This window comes from Neoarius graeffei, chromosome 1 (assembly GCF_027579695.1).
Source record: "Neoarius graeffei isolate fNeoGra1 chromosome 1, fNeoGra1.pri, whole genome shotgun sequence".
NCBI classification, from domain to species: Eukaryota; Metazoa; Chordata; class Actinopteri; order Siluriformes; family Ariidae; genus Neoarius; species Neoarius graeffei.
In genome coordinates, this window is record NC_083569.1 from 73,359,820 (window position 1) to 73,384,624 (window position 24,805).

Sequence of the window (24,805 nt, forward strand, 5' to 3'; positions counted from 1 at the left end):
TGATGTTCAGAAGCAGTAAACCTCACATCACTACTGGAATAAGTAATTACTACCTGCACTTAAAGCAGCCTAGACATCCAGACAACAGAAAACAGATATTATAATGTGTGGATAAAACTCTGCTTGGCAGTATGATATATTGTGATACGTGTTGTTCTTCCTGTGCAACAGTAACATCTCACATTCACCAAGTATCTAAAAGCAAGGCGTGGCCCAGTTGACAGTATTATATTCTTAGTTGCTCTCTGCATTGTATCAGTACAGAATGCTTGATTAGCATGTAGTATTGAGCAGTGATAACAAAAAATATATATTAGATACTACTATTCGATATTAAAATGACAATAACATGGACTCAGTGTGTTTCTCAGCGAAAATAATCCACAGCTAAGAATGGATCGGGAAAGGAAGAGGAAAAAGAGGAAAGAAACAGCTCAGAGGAGAGACAGCTGGAGAGAGATAAAGAAACAGACATCGCATCTTTAAGAGAGAGATGTCTTATCTGTTCCTGCAGCTCTGTTGAAACAGTGCTGTCTTTCCATGTGCAGAGACATCTAGATCAAGGCCAAACATCCCCTCCATCATTCATCCATTCATGCAACTGTGGCTTGCCATCCCTCGTTCTCTCCTGTAAGTTACATGAAATAAAAACCTGGTCCTAGGATGCCGCTCTGTCAAAGTACAAATTGTGAATAAAAACGGAATGCAATGACGTGGAAGTTTAAAAATTCCATATTTTATTCAGAATAGAACATAGATGACATATCAAATGTTTAAACTGAGAAAATGTATCATTTAAAGAGAAAAATTAGGTGATTTTAAGTTTCATGACAACAACACATCTCAAAAAAGTTGGGACAAGGCCATGTTTCCCACTGTGAGACATCCCCTTTTCTCTTTACAACAGTCTGTAAACGTCTGGGGACTGAGGAGACAAGTTGCTCAAGTTTAGGGATAGGAATGTTAACCCATTCTTGTCTAATGTAGGATTCTAGTTGCTCAAATGCCTTAGGTCTTTTTTGTCGTATCTTCCGTTTTATGACGCGCCAAATGTTTTCTATGGGTGAAAGATCTGGACTGCAGGCTGGCCAGTTCAGTACCCGGACCCTTCTTCTACGCAGCCATGATGCTGTAATTGATGCAGTATGTGGTTTGGCACTGTCATGTTGGAAAATGCAAGGTCTTCCCTGAAAGAGACGTCATCTGGATGGGAGCATATGTTGCTCTAGAACCTGGATATACCTTACAGCATTGACGGTGTCTTTCCAGATGTGTAAGCTGCCCATGCCACACGCACTAATGCAACCCCATACCATCAGAGATGCAGGCTTCTGAACTGAGCGCTGATAACAACTTGGGTCGTCCTTCTCCTCTTTAGTCCGAATGACACGGCGTTCCTGATTTCCATAAAGAACTTCAAATTTTGATTCGTCTGACCACAGAACAGTTTTCCACTTTGCCACAGTCCGTTTTAAATGAGCCTTGGCCCAGAGAAGACGTCTGCGCTTCTGGATCATGTTTAGATACGGCTTCTTCTTTGAACTACAGTTTTAGCTGGCAACGGCGGATGGCACGGTGAATTGTGTTCACAGATAATGTTCTCTGGAAATATTCCTGAGCCCATTTTGTGATTTCCAATCCAGAAGCATGCCTGTATGTGATGCAGTGCCGTCTAAGGGCCCGAAGATCAAGGGCACTCAGTATGGTTTTCCGGCCTTGACCCTTACGCACAGAGATTCTTCCAGATTCTCTGAATCTTTTGATGATATTATGCACTGTAGATGATGATATGTTCAAACTCTGCAATTTTACACTGTCGATCTCCTTTCTGATATTGCTCCACTATTTGTCGGTGCAGAATTAGGGGGATTGGTGATCCTCTTCCCATCTTTACTTCTGAGAGCCGCTGCCACTCCAAGATGCTCTTTTTATACCCAGTCATGTTAATGACCTATTGCTAATTGACCTAATGAGTTGCAATTTGGTCCTCCAGCTGTTCCTTTTTTGTACCTTTAGCTTTTCCAGCCTCTTATTGCCCCTGTCCCAACTTTTTTGAGATGTGTTGCTGTCATGAAATTTCAAATGAGCCATTTGGCATGAAATTTCAAAATGTCTCACTTTCGACATTTGATATGTTGTCTATGTTCTATTGTGAATACAATATCAGTTTCTGAGATTTGTAAATTATTGCATTCCGTTTTTATTTACAATTTGTACTTTGTCCCAACTTTTTTGGAACCGGGGTTGTAATTAGAGAGTGATTATTTTTGTTAAAAAAATTTATAAAATCATATTTAAAAAATAATTTATTTCAAACTTCAAAAGCAGCATGCAAATGTAAAAAAAAGGCGCAGCACAGACTTGTGGCACTTACAGGTGTGGTCAGAAGTTTACATACAGTGACATGAATGTCATCTTGGATATGAATGTCATGGCAATAATTGGGTTTTCAATGATTTCTCTGAACTGTTCGTTTTCTTTTTAAATCAAACTAGAATTCGGTGCACAATTTCATTTGGATTTTCTGAAATCAACACAGGGTCAAAAGTATACCTACAGGGTCAAAAATGTACATACAACACACCTAATATTTGGGTAAAATGTCTCTTCGCAAGATTCACCTTGACCAAACATTTTTTGTTTACCATAAACAAGCTTCTGGCAGAATTCTGGTTGGATATTTCATGACTCTTCATGGTAGAATTGGTAGAGTTCAATTAAATTTGTTTTTTTGTTTTTTTCTTGGCATGGACTCGACTTATAAGCATGATCCATATACTTTCAATAGGATTGAAGCCAGGACTTGTTTTAAGCTTAACGTTAGCCTGTTTTATCCTCCACAACCAGCTCTGATGCGTGTTCGGGTTCACTGTCCTGTTGTGACTCCCAATCATGTTGAAGTTTCCAATGGTTTGAGGTCATGGTGAAGAATTCTGAGAAACAGCCCCAGAGCATGATGATCCTACCACCATCACCAGCTGGTAGTGTTCCTCTGTACATGGTGGTCATTGTGGCCAAACAACTCAATCTTTGTCTCATCTGACTATACAGCTATCCTCCAGAAGGCTTTTTCTTTGTCCGTGTGGTCAGCTTCAAACTTTAGTTAAGCTTGAAGGTGTCAATTTTGGAGTAGGGGATTATTTATTGGATAGCAGTCTCTTAGTCCATGGTGATATAAAACTCACTGAACTGTAGACAGTGATCTATTAGCTTCCAGTTCATGGCAGGGCTGTGCCATGGTGGTTCCTAGGTTGTTCCTGACCATCTGAACCAATTTCCTTTCAGCTGAGGGTGACAGTTTGGGTTTTATTGAAGCAAAGTGGCTTGGCAAAGTGACTACACCTCCCAGTAACTTACATACAATTGTTTGAACTGATCTTGGAATTTGCAGTTGTTTAGAAATGGCTCTAAGAGACATTCCGGAGTTGTGTACATCTGCGATCCTCTTTCTCAGACCTGCACTGAGCTCCTTGGACTTTCCCATTTTACTGTGTGTTGGTCAATCCAATGAGTGCTGTAAACAAACCCTTTTTATGAAGGCACAGAGAAGCTACCAGCTGTAGTCAATCATGATCACTAACAGGAAGTTAAGAGACCTCGGCCTTGGCAAGATAAGAGACATTTTGGAAGTTTCAGCACCTCTGAATTCATAATCTAAGTGAGCATACAGTTAGGTCCATAAATATTTGGACATAGACAACATTTTTCTAATTTTGGTTCTGTACATAACCACAATGAATTTTGAACAAAACAATTCAAATGCAGTTGAAGTTCAGACTTTCAGCTTTAATTCAGTGGGTTGAACAAAATGATTGCATAAAAATGTGAGGAACTAAAGCCTTTTTTAACACAATCCCTTCATTTCAGGGGCTCAAAAGTAATTGGACAAATTAAATAATTGTAAATAAAATGTTCATTTCTAATACTTGGTTGAAAAGCCTTTGTTGGCAATGACTGCCTGAAGTCTTGAACTCATGGACATCACCAGACGCTGTGTTTCCTCCTTTTTAATGCTCTGCCAGGCCTTTACTGCAGCGGTTTTCAGTTGCTGTTTGTTTGTGGGCCTTTCTGTCTGAAGTTTAGTCTTTAACAAGTGAAATGCATGCTCAATTGGGTTGAGATCAGGTGACTGACTTGGCCATTCAAGAATATTCCACTTCTTTGCTTTAATAAACTCCTGGGTTGCTTTGGCTTTATGTTTTGGGTCATTGTCCATCTGTCTTATGAAACGCCGACCAATCAGTTTGGCTGCATTTGGCTGGATTTGAGCACACAGTATGTCTCTGAATACCTCAGAATTCATCCGGCTGCTTCTGTCCTGTGTCACATCATCAATAAACACTAGTGACCTAGTGCCACTGGCAGCCATGCATGCCCAAGCCATCACACTGCCTCTGCTGTGTTTTACAGATGATGTGGTATGCTTTGGCTCATGAGCTGTACCACACCTTTGCCATACTTTTTTCTTTCCATAATTCTGGTAGAGGTTGATCTTGGTTTCATCTGTCCAAAGAATGTTCTTGCAGAACTGTGCTGGCTTTTTTAGATGTTTTTTTAGCAAAGTCCAATCTAGCTTTTTTATTCTTGAGGCTTATGAGTGGCTTGCACCGTGCAGTGAACCCTCTGTATTTACTTTCATGCAGTCTTCTCTTTATGGTAGATTTGGATATTGATACGCCTACCTCCTGGAGAGTGTTGTTCACTTGGTTGGCTGTTGTGAAGGGGTTTCTCTTCACCATGGAAATTATTCTGCGATCATCCACCACTGTTGTCTTCTGTGGGCGTCCAGGTCTTTTTTGCATTGATGAGTTCACCAGTGCTTTCTTTCTTTCTCAGGATGTACCAAACTGTAGATTTTGCCACTCCTAATATTGTAGTAATTTCTTGGATGGATTTTTTTCTGTTTTCGCAGCTTAAGGATGGCTTGTTTCACCTGCATGGAGAGCTCCTTTGACCGCATGTTTTCTTCACAGCAAAATCTTCCATATGCAAGCACCACACCTCAAATCAACTCCAGGCCTTTTATCTGCTTAATTGAGAATGACATAACGAAGGAATTGCCCACACCTGCCCATGAAATAGCCTTTGAGTCAATTGTCCGATTACTTTTGGTCCTTTTAAAAACAGGGTGGCACATGTTAAGGAGCTGAAACTCCTAAACCCTTTATCCAATTTGAAGGTGGATACCCTCAAATGAAAGCTGAAAGTCTGGACTTTATGTCCATGTCCATTATATAACTATAACTTGAATATGTTTCAGTAAACAGGTAAAAAAAGAAAATTTGTGTCAGTGTCCAAATATTTATGGACCTAACTGTATGTAAATTTTTTACCCTGTATGTATACTTTTGACCCTGTGCACCGAATTCGGATTTTTGCACCAAAAATTGTGCACCAAATTCTATTTTTTTTAAAGATGTATGCTGTACAATCATTCTGCCACATAAAAAGAACAGTTCAGAGAAATCATTGAAGGCCCAAATATTGCCATGACATTCATATCCAAGATGACGTTCATGTCACTCTATGTAAACTTCTGACCACAACTGTATCTATGCTGAGTCACATAAAATACTTTGTTTTGAAATGGATAAAATAAATCACAGTTCCACCTTACCTTTGAATAGTTTTAGATCAAACTTCGTAGCATCATTAGTGCTTTTAGAGACAGCATTTTCTTTCATAATTTGTAATTCTTCCTCACTTACAGTAACAAAGTTATTGGCCGCCATTTTGCTGAGTCACTTGAGGTGATTACAGAGAAAGAGTCCAAATCTCTCGACCAATCAGCACGTGTGATTTCCTATAATCAACTATGTATTTATACTAATAGAATATATAACGGGGCGGCACAGTGGTGTAGTGGTTAGCGCTGTCGCCTCACAGCAAGAAGGTCCTGGGTTCGAGCCCAGTGGCCGGCGAGGGCCTTTCTGTGCGGAGTTTGCATGTTGTCCGTGTGGGTTTCCTCCGGGTGCTCCGGTTTCCTCCACAGTCCAAAGACATGCAGGTTAGGTTAACTGGTGGCTCTAAATTGACCGTAGGTGTGAATGTGAGTGTGAATGGTTGTCTGTGTCTATGTGTCAGCCTTGCAATGACCTGGCGATTTGTCCAGGGTGTACCCCGCCTCTCGCCCATAGTCAGCTGGGATAGGCTCCAGCTTGCCTGCGACCCTGTAGAACAGAATAAGCGGCTATGGATGGATGGATGGAGTATATAACAGATTTGTTCATTCAGAGTCATATTCAGTCAGTTTATTTTGAGCTGAAACTTTTTAGTGTAAAATTGTACTTCTCATACTGAGACTTATACAGAGCTCAGTGAGACCAGCTCTGTAAAACAAAATACATGTGACATATGTCAGCGTTGCGCTGACAGTTTTATGGGCTATGATCTGCTTTTTAGGCTGAGGTTGAGTCTTAGTGCCGTAAGTAAGTAGGTAAGTAAGGCTGAAAGTAACACACTGTCCTGCTACTGCATTTATCCATTATAAATCTCATCTCATCTCATTATCTCTAGCCGCTTTATCCTTCTACAGGGTCGCAGGCAAGCTGGAGCCTATCCCAGCTGACTACGGGCGAAAGGTGGGGTACACCCTGGACAAGTCGCCAGGTCATCACAGGGCTGACACATAGACACAGACAACCATTCACACTCACATTCACACCTACGGTCAATTTAGAGTCACCAGTTAACCTAACCTGCATGTCTTTGGACTGTGGGGGAAACCGGAGCACCCGGAGGAAACCCACGCGGACACGGGGAGAACATGCAAACTCCACACAGAAAGGCCCTCGCCAGCCCCGGGGCTCGAACCCAGGACCTTCTTGCTGTGAGGCGACAGCGCTAACCACTACACCACCGTGCCGCCCCCATTATAAATCTAAAAGAGTGAAAAATCTCAACAATTCAATCTGAATAATTCTGTCTTTATTTTTGTGGATCACACAGAAAATTTTGCGACCAAATATATAAGAAAATGGCACCACCTGTAAGACTGATGAGGTCATGTACATAGGTGTGGCCTGACCCCAGACCACTGACCTAAAAAGCCTGATTCAGCAAAAGACAATAGTGTCGCTATCACGTCAATCAGGAATGTGCTAGAATGTCTCGTCATAACGTACTGTTCTCACAAGCAGCCAACTCAGCCTCTGCTCTGAGACAGATATAGATGGCATATCTAAACCACAATATACCAACTGTCGATTGATACATTTCCATTCTGTTGCCAGATCACTTCTTAATCCAGCTCATTGAATGGAATCCATCAACGAGACCTAGTGGTGGGTGGTGTAACAATAAACCACCATCAGAAATTCATGTTACTGCTAAGGCTGGGTCATATAACAATATAATATCAATATGTGGTAATACACTTTTTCTTAAAATTTCTGTCAAATACATTTCATACCATAGATTTCATTTTCAGTCTGTTTATTTAAGCAAACCTTTCATAGATATACAAACTTTAAATTCTCTCTCTCGTTCCTCAAGCATAAATAAAATATATACTCTGAAAGTTTGTGGCAACCTGACCATCACACCCATATTTACTTTTTGAACATTTTCCATCCATTATCTGTAACCGCTTATCCTGTGCAGGGTTGCAGGCAAGCTGGAGCCTATCCCAGCTGACTATGGGCAAGAGGCAGGGTACAGCCTGAACAAGTCGCCAGGTCATCACAGGGCTGACACACAGAGACAAACAACCATTCACACTCATGGTCAATTTAGAGCCACCAATTAGCCTAACCTGCATGTCTTTGGACTGTGGGGGAAACTGGAGCACCTGGAGGAAACCCACGCGGACACGGGGAGAACATGCAAACTCCACACAGAAAGGCCCTCGTCGGCCGCTGGGCTCGAACCCAGAACCTTCTTGCTGTGAGGCAACAGTGCTAACTACTACACCACCATACCGCCTTTTTAAACATCCTATTCAAGATATTATAATAACCTCCACTCTTCTGGGAACACGTTCCAATAGATTTTGGAGTGTGGCTGTGGAGAATTGTGCTCGTTCATCCAGAAGGGCAATAGTAAGGTCACGCACTGATGTTGGGTGAGGAGGCCTGGGATGCAGTTGGTGTTCCAGTTCATCCCAAAGGTGTTCAGTGCAACTGAGATCAGGGCTCTGTGCAGGAAACTCGATTTCTTCCACTCCAACCTTGCCAAACCATGTCTTCATGGATCTTGCTTTGTGCACAGGGCACTGTCATGCTGGAAGACGTTTTGGCGTCTTATGGCCCTTTTCCACTACCCTTTTTCAGCTCACTTCAGCCCGACACAGCTCACGTTTCGACTACCTCAGAGCAGCACGACTCAGCTCGCTTCAGCCCTTCTCAGCACCCAAAACTCGCACGGTTTTGGAGTAGGGCTGAAGCGAGCCAAGCCGAGCCAAGTGGGGCTAGGGGCGTGAGGAGACACTCCCCTGTGCACTGATTGGTGAGGAGGCGTGTCCTCACATGCCCACACACGCCCCGCGAGCACGCTGGGATCTGTAAACACCGTAAACCCGGAAGAAGAAGAATTACTTATTACGAGAATTTCTGAAGCCTTATGCGCCTCGCCTCATCTATACGCTCTTGCCAGTATCTGTTGGCGTTGTCGGTGACAACAAGCCACAGCACCAAGACCAGCAACACTAATGACTCCATGTCCTCCATGTTTATTGTTTACTATCCGGGTCGTGAGACTACCGCTTAAAAGGTCACTGATGTCACTGTTTGCACCGCCTAACGACATCACGTGACGTCCACCCACTTTCGCTAACTCCACCCAATGTGTCCACCCACTTCCAGCCAGCACGGTTCAGCGCGGTTGTAGTCGAAATGCAACTCCAACAGCCCCACTCAGCTCGACTCAGCCCAACTCAGCACGACACGGCTCAGCCCAACTCAGCCGCGTTGGTAGTGGAAAAGCGGCATTAGTTTTGCAGTGAAGGGAAGTTGCAAAGCTACATCAGACAAGGACATCCTAGACATCCTTGTGTTTCCTACTTTGTGGCAACAGTTTGGGGAAGACCCATATATGGGTGTGATGGTCAGGCATCCACATACTTTTGGCCAAAGTCAGAAGTAATCCGAACACATTACATTCACCGATACACTATGATCAGAGATGCACAGAGATGTATCAGAACGCTGGTTGGAATGACCATGATTATATCATTTTGACTCTGGGACCCCTTGTACCAGTGCAGATCCATCAGGTACTTAGACCTCATGTTCAGCTACCGCTCAGTAACACTATAGATCACTCAAATCCACATTATCAGCAATAAAAAGAGAAAAATACGACGAGGGTTAAATATGACTTCATTAGGAGTAATTCATATGGATCTACTCATAAGCTATGAAGAACACGATGCATTTTTGCACTGCCTGAGATCTGATATGTGGAACAGCACCATATATACTCTTGCTGACCACTGTTTAAAAAATTACAGCTATATCATGCACCCGTAATGAGACCCATTTCATTCTGATGACTTCATTTCAACCAGAACTCCTGCTCTCTACCTCCGTGACTGATACGAGCCATAAGTTTTGTGAACTTTCCTGTCCAGCTTTATGCTGAATAAACTTTTGACCTGCTGCTGTGTCTACCGTGAGCTTCACCTGAACACACATGAATAGTTTGAAGCGCTTGAAATGATTTCTGAGGCCCAGAGGCAGCAGACATGAATGGCAGAGTTTCTATAGCTGTGCAGCTGTGCTTGTGAATTAAATAGAGCGATAAAGGCTCTGGAAACGCATAGACCAAAAAGACAAGATTTCTATCTTAGAAAATAACACCGATATATGGATGATAAAAGACATTTCTGTAGGCAAGTTATTACTGCTAGCCATATGCAATGGACCAGAGGGGAATCGTCAGGGCCTTCTAGTCCTTCAGAGACAGCCCAAACATATCAGCATTTCAAATGTTATATTTAATTTCTTTCATTCTTTCATAATTTCATTATAATTATTCTCTTCTAATTCAGCCTCATTTTCTATCAAATTTGCTTCAGAAATGAAAGGGTTACTGTCCTGAAAACTTTAAAATCCAGTTATCCAATGAGATTTTTTTGTTTGTTGTCTCGAGGCTGAGAAGAGTTTCGAGCTGCTCACTCACTGGTTCGGACTTCATTGCTGGGACAGAAGGCCATGGCACTGTATGTTTATGTAGGAAGTGACAGATGAATTAACCAATCAGATTTTGAGTTATAGTGGGAGGGACCAAAAATGTATCGCCTTCAACCTTCTTGAAGGCCAATGCGAGCTTAACCACGAGTCGGCGCCATCGGCACAGCAGTGAAGTCACCTTCCAGCCGGTGTAGCGTTCATCAGTAGTGTTAGCAAATGCTAATAAAGCGGTCAAGCCAGTGCTATCAAGAGCAAGTAGCACAGACTAACGACCGAAAAACTACGATTTCTGTCTCCAGACTCTTCTTCCACACACACTCAACAGTATTTTTCACTCAGGCCCACTTTACACGGAGACGGTCTGAAACAAAAACGCAAAAGTCCGTTTTCGTTCTCACTTTTTTCCGCGTCTACACGACCGTTTTCAAGGAGGAAATCTGCGTCTATACGGTGACGCATAAATGTGTGGAATTAAATTGGATGTGCATGCCAGGCGGCTTAGTGGTGCTGTGAAAGACCTCCGCTATGTCTGCACGCATGCGCAACGTCTTCCGTCTTGTCTGATCTGCATATCTGCGCCGCGAAAACTTTGACTACTCTGCCTATGGCTACTCGTGGGGTTGCCAGAGCAGCTTGAAGGTCCGTTGGATCGATGTAATCAGACATGCTGTAGCCGTTCTATATGAGTGGGTGGAGCACAGAGGACGGCAGGACAGAGATCAGGTTTACAAATAGGCTTTACTGCCACACTTTTCAGTCTAACAAGATTTTTAAACCAACAGACACACACGCAACCGGCATCTAGCTTGGGGATGAGCGTCTCTGCTCTCCCTCTTTAAATAGGGCGCGGTCACTGGGAAGACACACAAACACAGGTTAATTGACATCAGGTGTAGTGATTCTGCCACTTACCTTCCCTGACTCCACCCTCCTGTCACAGACCGGCACTTGACCACGCCCCCGCTGCCACACATGCTCTTACTATGACGTAAACACGTACCCAACATGAGCAGATCCGAGCAGGGTTTCGCGTATTGGGTAGTTTAGACGGATATGCAACGGGGGCTGTTTTTAACTTATCCACTCTGGAAGGCGTTTTCAAATTTTTCCGTTTTTCAGCCTCGAAAACGCCGTCCCCGTGTAGACGAAAGGCACTTCCGATAAAATAATTAGTCGTTTTTACCCGACAGCGTCCTCGTGTAAACGGGCCCTCAGATTTAAGTGTTCATTTACCTGTGTAATTTACTTAGTTATTTTTAAAATCAACATCGACAACTACACACAACGGAGCAGCCTGGCAGCCTGCCGCTAATCCCTTGCAAAATCCTTTACCCTGTTGCATTTTTGGTGTGTCTGGCTAAGTTTTGGCTGAGCTCAAGTCCCAGCTCTAATAGTAACCGTTCACCACTGCAGTGTACTGTCATGGCTATGATTTAATTTAGCCTTGGCATATAAACTAGACTGTACATCATGATTTATTCCAAAATGTGCTTTAATTACCTTTATTCATATCTCTTCCAAGTCATCCAAGTGTAAGAACTTTGCTGCGATATTTTGGGTTTTTTAACGTTTTGGCATTTCCAGGTGAATGTGTCATGTCTGGACGAAAACAGGCAGATGGAAACTTCATAGGTCACACTGAGAGCTCTGGCTGAAAGATTCACCTTAAACATTAGCTAACAGAGATCTCTTAAGGCTTTCCTAAGCATGTGGCCAATACTTAGTAAATCAATAATCAAAAATAAATTTGTGGATAGAAACAAGTCCAACAGACAGGCTTGTTTATACAGAGTCTGTCCTACCCACAGCAGTCATTCTGTGTGTTATCACGTTTTACAGTGGGGCAAAAAAGTATTTAGTCAGTCACCAATTGTGCAAGTTCTCCCACTTAAAAAGATGAGCGAGGCCTGTAATTTTCATCATAGGTATATCTCAACTATGAGAGACAAAATGAGAAAAAAAAATCCAGAAAATCACATTGTCTGATTTTTAAAGAATTGATTTGCAAATTATGGTGGAAAATAAGTATTTGGTCAATAACAAAAGTTCATCTCAATACTTTGTTATATACCCTTTGTTGGCAATGACAGAGGTCAAACGTTTTCTGTAAGTCTTCACAAGGTTTTCACACACTGTTGCTGGTATTTTGGCCCATTCCTCCATGCAGATCTCCTCGAGAGCAGTGATGTTTTGGGGCTGTTGCTGGGCAACACGGACTTTCAACTCCCTCCAAAGATTTTCTATGGGGTTGAGATCTGGAGACTGGCTAGGCCACTCCAGGACCTTGAAATGCTTCTTACGAAGCCACTCCTTCATTGCCTGGGCGGTGTGTTTGGGATCATTTTCATGCTGAATGACCCAGCCACGTTTCATCTTCAATGCCCTTGCTGACGGAAGGAGGTTTTCACTCAAAATCTCACGATACATGGCCTCATTCATTCTTTCCTTTACACGGATCAGTCATCCTGGTCCCTTTGCAGAAAAACAGCCCCAAAGCATGATGTTTCCACCCCCATGCTTCACAGTAAGTATGGTGTTCTTTGGATGCAACTCAGCATTCTTTCTCCTCCAAACACGACAAGTTGAGTTTTTACCAAAAAGTTCTATTTTGGTTTCATCTGACCATATGACATTCTCCCAATCCTCTTCTGGATCATCCAAATGCTCTCTAGCAAACTTCAGACGGGCCTGGACATGTACTGGCTTAAGCAGAGGGGCACGTCTGGCACTGCAGGATTTGAGTCCCTGGCGGCGTTGTAGTGTGTTACTGATGGTAGCCTTTGTTACTTTGGTCCCAGCTCTCTGCAGGTCATTCACTAGGTCCCCCCGTGTGGTTCTGGGATTTTTGCTCACCGTTCTTGTGATCATTTTGACCCCACGGGGTGAGATCTTGCGTGGAGCCCCAGATCGAGGGAGATTATCAGTGGTCTTGTATGTCTTCCATTTTCTAATAATTGCTCCCACAGTTGATTTATCCACACCAAGCTGCTTACCTATTGCAGATTCAGTCTTCCCAGCCTGGTGCAGGTCTACAATTTTGTTTCTGGTGTCCTTTGACAGCTCTTTGGTCTTGGCCATAGTGGAGTTTGGAGTGTGACTGTTTGAGGTTGTGGACAGGTGTCTTTTATACTGATAACGAGTTCAAACAGGTGCCATTAATACAGGTAACAAGTGGAGGACAGAGGAGCGTCTTAAAGAAGAAGTTACAGGTCTGTGAGAGCCAGAAATCTTGCTTGTTTGTAGGTGACCAAATACTTATTTTACCGAGGACTTTACCAATTAGTTCATTAAAAATCCTACAATGTGATTTCCTGGATTCTTTCCCCCCATTCTGTCTCTCATAGTTGAAGTGTACCTATGATGAAAATTACAGGCCTCTCTCATCTTTTTAAGTGGGAGAACTTGCACAATTGGTGGCTGACTAAATACTTTTTTGCCCCACTGTATATCGTTTTAGAGGAGTTACATGACTTAAAAAGAGATGAAAAAGGCAATAGCTCAATGTTCTTGACTGAGGAGCCATTTCAGCCTGTGTTAAACTTGAAATCTTTTTGTCAGACATGAGGAGAAGTGTATGAAGTGTATGAGAAGTGTAGGATATACAGCAACAGATTTCAAGGAATAAACGCAGGTAATAACAGAAACTCTCTCTCTCTCTCTCTCTCTCTCTGTTTTTTTTCTTTTCTTGTACCCAGATGCTACAGGAGTGGGTCTGGAACATTCCTCAGACTGAGATTAGAAGATAGCTCCAGGTAAAAGACACTGAGTCATACAAAGGGAAAAAAATCACAAAGTCAATACACATTTAAAAGTAAAAATGAAGCACTTCTTTAAATAATGATAGTGTGAGTGTCTCTCTGTCTCATCCCTTCACATTCCACACACAAGGTTTGATGACCTCTTCTGTGCGATCAAACAGTGTGTGTGTGTGTGTGTGTGGTGGAACAAACCTCCCAGTCTCACACTCCCAAACTGTCAGCATACATCCAAGCCAAACTTAGGAAAAACAAATGGATCGCAGTGTGCGTGTGCATAACAAAGAGTTACTGGTGATGTGAGAGAGGAAGACTGAAGTAATTAGCTACCTAAACACTCAAGGGCTATAAAAGATCACTGTACACCTGCTACATTTAAATGACATTTGCAGGCCATTTGCACCACACTGTAGGAACACACACACACACACCATTAACCTGTACTGAATTCGTACACATTCATGCCAGTTGGTGGCCATTAGACTCTCCACAAACAACACACTTGTTAACGTGGCACTGTGATTAAATTAAAGGCATTCATCAAGCCATTACTATTTTCTTGATCAAACAAAGTAAATACAAACTTTAATACTCCTTATGGCTGTCACGGTACTTGTAATACCTGAATACAGTCATTTATAAGACTTTATCAGTAATACTTCAGTAACAGTTATCGCTGAGGAATTTTATGAATATTTTTGTCACTGTTTAAACTGTTGAAACGATGCTCATTTTGGCATATATTAAGAAAGTAAATTATTTGAGCATCTGTAAATCTCATCTCATCTCATTATCTCTAGCCGCTTTATCCTTCTACAGGGTCGCAGGCAAGCTGGAGCCTATCCCAGCTGACTACGGGCGAAAGGCGGGGTACACCCTGGACAAGTCGCCAGGTCATCGCAGGGCTGACACATAGACACAGACAACCATTCACACTCACATTCACACCTACGCTCAATTTAGAGTCACCAGTTAACCTAACCTGCATGTCTTTGGATTGTGGGGGAAACCGGAGCACCCAGAGGAAACCCACACGGACACGGGGAGGACATGCAAACTCCGCACAGAAAGGCCCTCGCCGGCCACAGGGCTCGAACCCGGACCTTCTTGCTGTGAGGCGACAGCGCTAACCACTACACCACCGTGCTACCCGCATCTGTAAACGTCCCTGTAAATATCTGTTGTTGTTATTATAGAAAGTATAACATGAGCAGTGAAACAGAAAATTGTTCACCACATCGTTGTGAGGTCGCAAATCCACCATCATCCACAGCTAGGAGTCCAAGAGAGTAAAGTTAGCCATGCTCTCTGGATGGGCTGGATGGCATCACTCTCTAGGTGGGACGGATAGAATACTCTCTTCCCTGTCAATCACAGGAGCACGAGCTAATCGTGAGCATCTGTGAGCTCATGTACAGGGTTCTCCAGAAAATCTGAAGTAGCCGGCTGAAAAAATGTAGTAGGCAGCTCTGGAATTTGTGCTGGGGGGGTCTGGGGTCATGGCCCCCTCCAGAAAATTTTGAAATTTACATGCCTTCTGGTGCATTCTCAGCTAATAAATTACGAACCATCTCCCTGTAAAATGCTTGTAAAATATGTCTGAAATTTCCCTCCAGATGTGTGTGTGCTTGGCTTTCTCAGTTACCCTCTGTAGTACGCTGCCTGGCTCAGTAACATGACTACATGGTGAGCTTATTTGGTGCATGTGTAATGTACTTGATGTGCTATTGTGCAATGTATAGTTTTAATTTCAGCATAAATATTTGCACACAATTACTTATGTGCACTTGCACTTTATAAGTATGAAGCCTTAGCTAAGGGACCAGACATCTCTATGGAAACTGAGGCACTTCGGGTAGCTTCTGGATATGAAAATAACAATTCTTAGATATGAAAATCTCATCTCATCTCATTATCTCGAGCCACTTTATCCTGTTCTACAGGGTCGCAGGCAAGCTGGAGCCTATCCCAGCTGACTACGGGCGAAAGGCGGGGTACACCCTGGACAAGTCGTCAGGTCATCACAGGGCTGACACATAGACACAGACAACCATTCGCACTCACATTCACGGTCAATTTAGAGTCACCAGTTAACCTAACCTGCATGTCTTTGGACTGTGGGGGAAACCGGAGCACCCGGAGGAAACCCACATGGACACGGGGAGAACATGCAAACTCCGCACAGAAAGGCCCTCGCCGGCCATGGGGCTTGAACCCGGACCTTCTTGCTGTGAGGCGACAGCGCTAACCACTACACCACCGTGCCACCAAATATGAAAATATTAATGACAATTTATATGTACAAAACTGCAGGAAGCATGGACGTTATATTTATTTGGCCCACGAAAGGTTTTAGTTTGTTCTTCGGTGGCATATTGTGAAAACCGAGTGAAATCGTCTGCAAAAACAACCAACTGCATCTTTACCATCGTCTGTTACGGTGTGGTCTGGCTCAGCTAATCAGAGCACAAGAATCGATCAACAAATATGGTGTTGCTTCCGGTCATGCTAGACCCGTATCGAAAACAATTTTGTGGTGAAATATTTGGATTTGCAGCAAATTATGGGCAGCGCAAATGATATAAATCACTTGAACATTGAAATGCAAGTTTTTTTTTTCTGGGATCGAGTAGGCGGAGAAAACCGCTGCTCACCAGTGCTTGTGGACATCTTTGCATGTATATAAAAGAAGTCATTAGCACATTCCTCTGAACGAGCAGCAGTTTGAAAAGTTGACTTCATATGTCTTGAAGGAATCATAAGAGCAAAGCAAAATGAAAAGGAGGCTCCCACATGGCAACAGTAAACCTCAATCTGAGAAGGATGGCATACTGTCCTGTCCTTCTCATGTCAAACACAGTGACGGTCGCTAATTGTAGGTGTCTGTGAGCTCAGGTATGTGGAAGAGGGCAAACAGAGCTTTCCTCTGAGTGTGTTATGCTGCCCTGCGATGCAGCATTAGCAGCAGTTTGAAAAGCTGTGGCTTGGCAGCTTTATGGGTCTCTGAGGTGGGGTTTACATTAGACCGTATCAGCGGATCATCAGATTAACGTTTTTAAAACGATTAGTGCGCACACAGCAACACCAATACATGATTCGCGTGCACACAGCAACACCAATACACGGATACGCTCGGCTCCGCAGGCATCCTGCGCTCCAAATCACTCCGCCCTGAACAGCGAGTGCCCTCTGGAGGGTGCGCACTCCGGCCCTGCGCAGCTCACAGAGCGCGCGAGTGAAGTACACAAGCAGTGATTCGGGACTGAGCCGCTGTGTGTGTGATCCCAGCGCATATCACTTACCACTTGCAAGTGGAAGGATGGCAAGCCTAAAGACAATCATAACTACACAATGGGCAGTATTTGCATCAGCATTTGCAGTATTTTCATACTTTTATACTCTTTAATGAAAGGTGATACAAGGCGGAAGTCCGCGCCGTTTTTCAGCAGTCGCGTCACATGACCAACGCCAGCGAATCAGGAAGGTGGATGTCACAGTGACGTTGTCCAATGACGACGCCAGCTAGAGCTCAGCACAGCGTATCCGCGTATTCTCAATGTTTACACAGCACCCGACCAGACACGATCTGGATTGAATACGTGGACCCTGGCGGATTCCCGTTTCCCAGCGTTTCCAGGCGTTTTAATGTAAACGGACAGTGCATCCGCGAAGAAAACGAGACAGATACGGTCTAATGTAAACTTGGCCTGAGTAGGTACGTGTTTGCCTACGCAGTCTCAGCGTCTGGTAGCTATTGTCTAAAAAGCGAGAGCTGGCTGATGGGTAGGAATTGGCAGGAAACCAAGGAAAATTCTTAAATTATTGTTGTTTTTATTTTGAGGCACCAGACTACCATTGTAGCCTCACAGCTCAGGGGTCTGAGGTTCAATCCTGTCTGCATGGGTTTCCTCTGAGTTCTCCTGTTTCAATCCACATTTCTGTAACATGCTGGTAGGTATATACTGCTCTAAATTACCCTTAGATGGGAATGAGTGTGTGTGATGATCTGGGATAAAGTGGCATCCCATCTCAGGTGTATTCCTGCTTTGGGCCCAGTGTCTCAAGAACAGTCTCCACATAGGAACTGTGAGCACTGAAAGATGTCCCCTTTCTACATTCACAATTTGGTCCTAAGAGCATACTGTTTACACAATCATGGGCTACACTATACCACACACACACACACACACACATTCCACCTGAGATTAGGCTTAAGTGGAGCAAGTAGAGAAGTGATGTCATGGCAAGAATCAGCCGAGATTATCAAGAACGAAGAATTGATCCTTGCCAGCATGATTTCTATTCAGAACACTGAACCCAACTTAACATAGTGAATGCCATAGTGAGAGACGGCGAGACTTGTGTTTTGAAAGATGGAAAGATATTCCCTGCATGGATGGCTATGAAAAAAACGTGTGAACCCAGTCCAGCTCGCTGAGACAGAATTTGCTGGAATATTCTTGCCCTCCATTGGATTATGTTCCATACAGGGTGTGTCCCCACCTCATGTCCAGCGTTCCCAAGATCCACCGTGACCCAAACCAGGATAAAGCACTTGCTGAAGATGAATATATCAAGAAAAAAAATGAAAGCGGGCAAAGCCACCAACCCTAGCCTTGTCATCACCACTGTCTGGATCCATATCTTTACTCTGAATGGATGTTTTGGCTACGAACACAGATACCTGATGGCTGGGACATAATTCCTCCCAGTCTGTGCTTTTTTTTTTACTGTAGTCCTACATCTGACAGTGTGCTCTTGCACAAAAACACATGCATAAACAGCACATTCCACCAATGTCCACACGTGTAGGTTAAAAAAAATACATACAGTTAAGCAAGTAAGTGTACATGTTTATACGGTTGTTAGGAAAGCGTGATGACAAAAAATGTCACAGTACTTGAAGATGCTTCAATAATTAAAAGGGCTTTAAAGCACTTTGACAAACTATGGCTTTTATGATGTTTTATTCACTGTTTTCAAAAAGAAATAATTTAAGCAGGGAATGGAGGAAAATGGAAGAATTCATATAAAAATAATTAATACTTTACGTCAATTAAGCTATGGTTACTATATGAAACATAGAAGTCAGTTGTATATGAAGTCTATAGTGCAATTCACAATCGACATACAAGCCTCTCTCTCTCACACACACACACACACACACGCACGCACACACCAGCATTGTGGAAGAAAGGTGGTCACAGATTTCCTCATGTGTGACAGGATCAAAGGACACCCTCATATAATGTGCATTACAGCAGAACACCTTCACCCAGCAAGCAACAATTTCAATCAACAAAGAGCTAAAACGCATTTCCACACTAATGTACAGTGGTGCTTGAAAGTTTGTGAACCCTTTAGAATTTTCTATATTTCTGCATAAATATGATCTAAAACATCATCAGATTTTCACACAAGTCCTAAAAGTAGATAAAGAGAACCCAGTTAAACAAATGAGGCAAAAATATTATACTTGGTCATTTATTTATTGAGGAAAATGATCCAATATTACATATCTGTGAGTGGCAAAAGTATGTGAACCTCTAGGATTAACAGTTAATTTGAAGGTGAAATTAGAGTCAGGTGTTTTCAATCAATGGGATGACAATCAGGTGTGAGTGGGCACCCTGTTTTATTTAAAGAACAGGGATCTATCAAAGTCTGATCTTCACAACACGTTTGTGGAAGTGTATCATGGCACGAACAAAGGAGATTTCTGAGGACCTCAGGAAAAGCGTTGTTGATGCTCATCAGGCTGGAAAAGGTTACAAAACCATCTCTAAAGAGTTTGGACTCCACCAATCCACAGTCAGACAGATTGTGTACAAATGGAGGAAATTCAAGACCATTGTTACCCTCCCCAGGAGTGGTCGACCAACAAAGATCACTCCAAGAGCAAGGTGTGTAATAGTTGGTGAGGTCACAAAGGACCCTAGGATAACTTCTAAGCAACTGAAGGCCTCTCTCACATTGGCTAATGTTAATGTTCATGAGTCCACCATCAGGAGAACACTGAACAACAGTGGTGTGCATGGCAGGGTTACAAGGAGAAAGTCACTGCTCTCCAAAAAGAACATTGCTGCTCGTCTGCAGTTTGCTAAAGATCACGTGGAGAAGCCAGAAGGCTATTGGAAAAATGTTTTGTGGATGGATGAGACCAAAATAGAACTTTTTGGTTTAAATTAGAAGTGCTATGCTTGGGGGTATTGTGGCTCAGTTGGATAAGGCACCATACTATAAATCCGGGGATCTGAGTTTGATTCTGACCCAAGGTCATTTCCTGATCTCTCCCACTTGTTTCTTGTCTCTACACTGTCCTATCCAATAAAGGTGAAAAAAGCCCCAAAAAAATCTTTAAAAAAAAAGAAGTGTTATGTTTGGAGAAAGGAAAACACTGCATTCCAGCATAAGAACCTTATCCCATCTGTGAAACATGGTGGTGGTAGTATCATGGTTTGGGCCTGTTTTGCTGCATCTGGGCCAGGACGGCTTGCCATCATTGATGGAACAATGAATTCTGAATTATACCAGCGAATTCTAAAGGAAAATGTCAGGACATCTGTCCATGAACCGAATCTCAAGAGAAGGTGGGTCATGCAGCAAGACAACGACCCTAAACACACAAGTCGTTCTACCAAAGAATGGTTAAAGAAGAATAGAGTTAATGTTTTGGAATGGCCAAGTCAAAGTCCTGACCTTAATCCAATGGAAATGTTGTGGAAGGACCTGAAGCGAGCAGTTCATGTGAGGAAACCCACCAACATCCCAGAGCTGAAGCTGTTCTGTACGGAGGAATGGGCTAAAACTCCTCCAAGCCGGTGTGCAGGACTGATCAACAGTTACCGGAAACGTTTAGTTGCAGTTATTGTTGCACAAGGGGGTCACAGCAAATACTGAAAGCAAAGGTTCACATACTTTTGCCACTCACGAATATGTAATATTGGTTCATTTTCCTCAATAAATAAATGGCCAAGTACAATATTTTGGTCTCATTTGTTTAACTGGGTTCTCTTTATCTACTTTTAGGACTTGTGTGAAAATCTGATGATGCTTTAGGTCATATTTATGCAAAAATATAGAAAATTCTAACGGGTTCACAAACTTTCAAGCACTACTGTACCTCAAACACTAGACTTTACATAACTCTAACTTTAAGAATCAATAGAAACGCAGTGAGAAAAAAAAATCTCCAACTGATTTCAACAACGTTCCCTGCTGTCCAAACTTGCCCAAAATAAGAGGCTTTTCCCCTCCATGAACTTTAGCACACATGAAATTCCAGGTCATGTCCTGATAAACTGAAGGTCCACTAGGTGGCATTGTCTCATAGAGACAGTGGGCTGGAATCAGAAGCACACATTCCACACTGGACTGAGTTAAAAGGTTTTGGCATTCCAAAAAAAAAAAAAATGGGGGTGTAGGTTCCCACACTGCGGGGTAATCCTCACTAGTGGAGAAGATCGAGAATTTCATCTCAGCAGCTGACACAGGACATGCAGCCATGCAGTCTTCTGTGAAACGTCCTTCTGAAAACATCGCAGCTTAACTGACAAGAAAACCATCATTTGCAGCTTTGCTAGGCCTCACATGATACTCTTCCTGAACAAACAAAATTCAATCTTAGCAACCAAACACATACGAGTTTACTTTATGACTACTTGCAATGTGCAGAAATTTGATTTAATTTAATAAACAGTGTCCTTCTCACCCGAACAGACCTTACTTTCTGTTTCTGATCTCTGTCTGTGATATCCAGACACAAGTGCGTTTTACAGCTCCATACTCAACCCTCCTGATCCGCTTCCATGACCCATTCAAACAGACGGGCCTGTTGGAGCCGCACACAGCCTTGACTAGCTCCTCACATGAATACCTGGCCCCACACACTATCTTCCTGATAGCATCACTCAAACATATACACATCGACCCCATATAACCTAAAGCCCTATAGAAGTTAAGAGACTGCACACACAATATGGCATGCTATAAGTAATTGCACCAGCCTGTTGGGTGGGTAAAGGGGGCGGAGACAGATCTTTATGTCTCTGTTTATGCCTTACCTGACTCCTCCCTGATGAAATAGGGCGGAACCCCAGCAACCAGTCAAAGGGCTGTTGGATTCCTTGAAGGACATCCGGTACATTCCTAGAGTCTGTCAACGATGTGTTCTAGATCAGTGCATTACTATTCCGATTGGAGAGTTTAGTCATGTTGGCGATCACTAAGTGTGAACCTGTTCCTCTGGAGATTAGCATCTTACGGAACAATACACTCTGCTGTCAACCTTTCTGTTGGCTAATCTGACCACAGTTGGTCATTAATGGTGCTGTAGGAGTGACTAATTGAGTTTCATTTTCAGGAAAATGTTCATAGAATGTTATTTGATGTGTGTGTGTGCGTGTGTGTGTTTTAAATCTTGAAGCAGTTGTCTCGGCTTGATGGATAAGGAAAGTTTAATCAGAGTCTCTGATCAGAACATAACATGCCAAGGCACATCATCTTCAATTAAAAATGACTGCAAAACGAGGCCTATCGTCTGGTACAAGTGATGCAGCGACATGTTTCAAGCTCTCACCAAGACAAAGTTGAGTTGAAACCGAAAGCAACTTTTTATTTTAAATAAATCGACACACTAAATATTTTATTTATTCATGCACTGTAAGATTTATTTATTTATTTTTTCCAAACCCAGACACTAAATGGTTTCTAACACCCTTTTGAGTTTGCAAATCTCTTCAAACCTGACTCAGATGTGGACCTTGGGTTTTCAGAAGAAATAAGAAAATAGTGACTCGGCGTGTTTGCACATGTCGCACCCGTGCACAAGAGATCTGTGCAAACTAGGATGCGCTGCTTTGCTGTACAGAGCCTCCTTTCTCAGCTCCCTGTGTAATAACATGCTTCCAGTAACATACATATTGGGAATTAAATACAATACTACACTTCTTATACTATTTTTTAAAAATGTTATTATCTTAATTTAATGAACAATAATGGAAAACACTATTTTAAAGTAAGCAAACCACCTCTATTTATAAACTAACTGCAGCTGGGACGCGCGTGCGTCAGGCTCCCGGTCGCGGGCGCTCTCTTCGCAGAAAACACACTGCAAACAGCGCACACTTGTGTTATAACTGTATTATAACTGTGTTATAACTATAAGCGGTAATTATAATCCAGAGCAGTGGACAGGTAGGCAGGCTACTTACCGCACACTCAGACTGCTGAACGCTTATGGACAGAGATATGAAGAACAGCACGGCGACGAGCTTCTGCAGACTCTTTAACTTTTTATTCATTTTTAAAGAATCCACCCTTTCAACATGGACCATGGCGACCTCGAGCGCATGGAGAGCTTCTCATATTCCCCTGATAACTTCTCTCTGATATGGAGTGGTGGTGGTGGTCTTTTTTTTAACTAAAAAGACGGATTCTTCAAAGCCTCCAGGCTCTTCAGCGATAGGAGCGCTGCCTACTGCGACCTTAACTTTTTCTCTGACGCCTTAACCTGCGGGCCGGACTACTTCCCAATTACTCCGCCTTCACACCAAATAGTCCCTGAAGGGCCCCTCGGCCCGTGGGGCTCAAACTTTCTGCACGCACGGACCGTTTAAACTGCTAAATAAATTCCACGGGCCACCATAGTGCAGATTTATTTCATGAAACTTATTATTTATTATTATTTTTTTTAATCTATAGAACTTTGATTGATTGATAGTTTATTTCGAACATGTAAACAAACAATGAATAAATAAACAGAAAACAAGAAAAGAAAAACAGCATTTGCAACAAGAACACGTAAAAAGCCACTAAATTAGAAAATCTCATCTCTCATTATCTCTAGCCGCTTTATCCTGTTCTACAGGGTCGCAGGCGAGCTGGAGCCTATCCCAGCTGACTACGGGCGAAAGGCGGGGTACACCCTGGACAAGTCACCAGGTCATCGCAGGGCTGACACATAGACACAGACAACCATTCATACTCACATTCACACCTACGGTCAATTTAGAGTCACCAGTTAACCTAACCTGCATGTCTTTGGACTGTGGGGGAAACCGGAGCACCCGGAGGAAACCCATGCAGACACGGGGAGAACATGCAAACTCCGCACAGAAAGGCCCTCACCGGTCACGGGGCTCGAACCCAGAACCATCAACAAGTACTCCAATATACTACTTTTGCTTTTTTTTATAATAGAATAGAATAATCAAATTTAAAGCTTGAAATGAGTAAAAGATTCTAAAAGTAAGATAAATAAGCTTATCTCATCAAATTATCTCTAGCCGCTTTATCCTGTTCTATAGGGTCGCAGGCGAGCTGGAGCCTATCCCAGCTGACTACGGGCGAAAGGCGGGGTACACCCTGGACAAGTTGCCAGGTCATCACAGGGCTGACACATAGACACAGACAACCATTCACATTCACACCTACGGTCAATTTAGAGTCACCAGTTAACCTAACCTGCATGTCTTTGGACTGTGGGGGAAACCGGAGGAAACCCACGCGGACACGGGGAGAACATGCAAACTCCGCACAGAAAGGCCCTCACCGGTCACGGGGCTTGAACCCAGAACCATCAACAAGGACTCCAATATACTACTTTTGCTTTTTTTATAATAGAATAGAATAATCAAATTTAAAGCTTGAAATGAGTAAAAGACTCTAAAAGTAAGATAAATAAGCTTATCTCATCAAATTATCTCTAGCCGCTTTATCCTGTTCTATAGGGTCGCAGGTGAGCTGGAGCCTATCCCAGCTGACTACGGGCGAAAGGCGGGGTACATCCTGGACAAGTCGCCAGGTCATCACAGGGCTGACACATAGACACAGACAACCATTCACACTCACACTCACACCTACGCTCAATTTAGAGTCACCAGTTACCCTAACCTGCATGTCTTTGGACTGTGGGGGAAA

General features: G+C 43.0%; 1 protein-coding gene across 1 annotated transcript in view; it reads right to left on the reverse strand.

The window, feature by feature from the left end:
- The window catches only part of col4a5 (collagen, type IV, alpha 5 (Alport syndrome)), a 144,262-nt gene extending 120,893 nt beyond the window's left edge, over positions 1-23,369 (reverse strand). Inside the window, exon 1 of the mRNA XM_060924161.1 lies at positions 23,098-23,369. Within this exon, the coding sequence (XP_060780144.1) occupies positions 23,098-23,220 (123 nt within the window). The 5' untranslated portion in view covers positions 23,221-23,369. The remainder of the gene's footprint in view (positions 1-23,097) is intronic.
- Between the last annotated feature and the right edge of the window lie 1,436 nt (positions 23,370-24,805).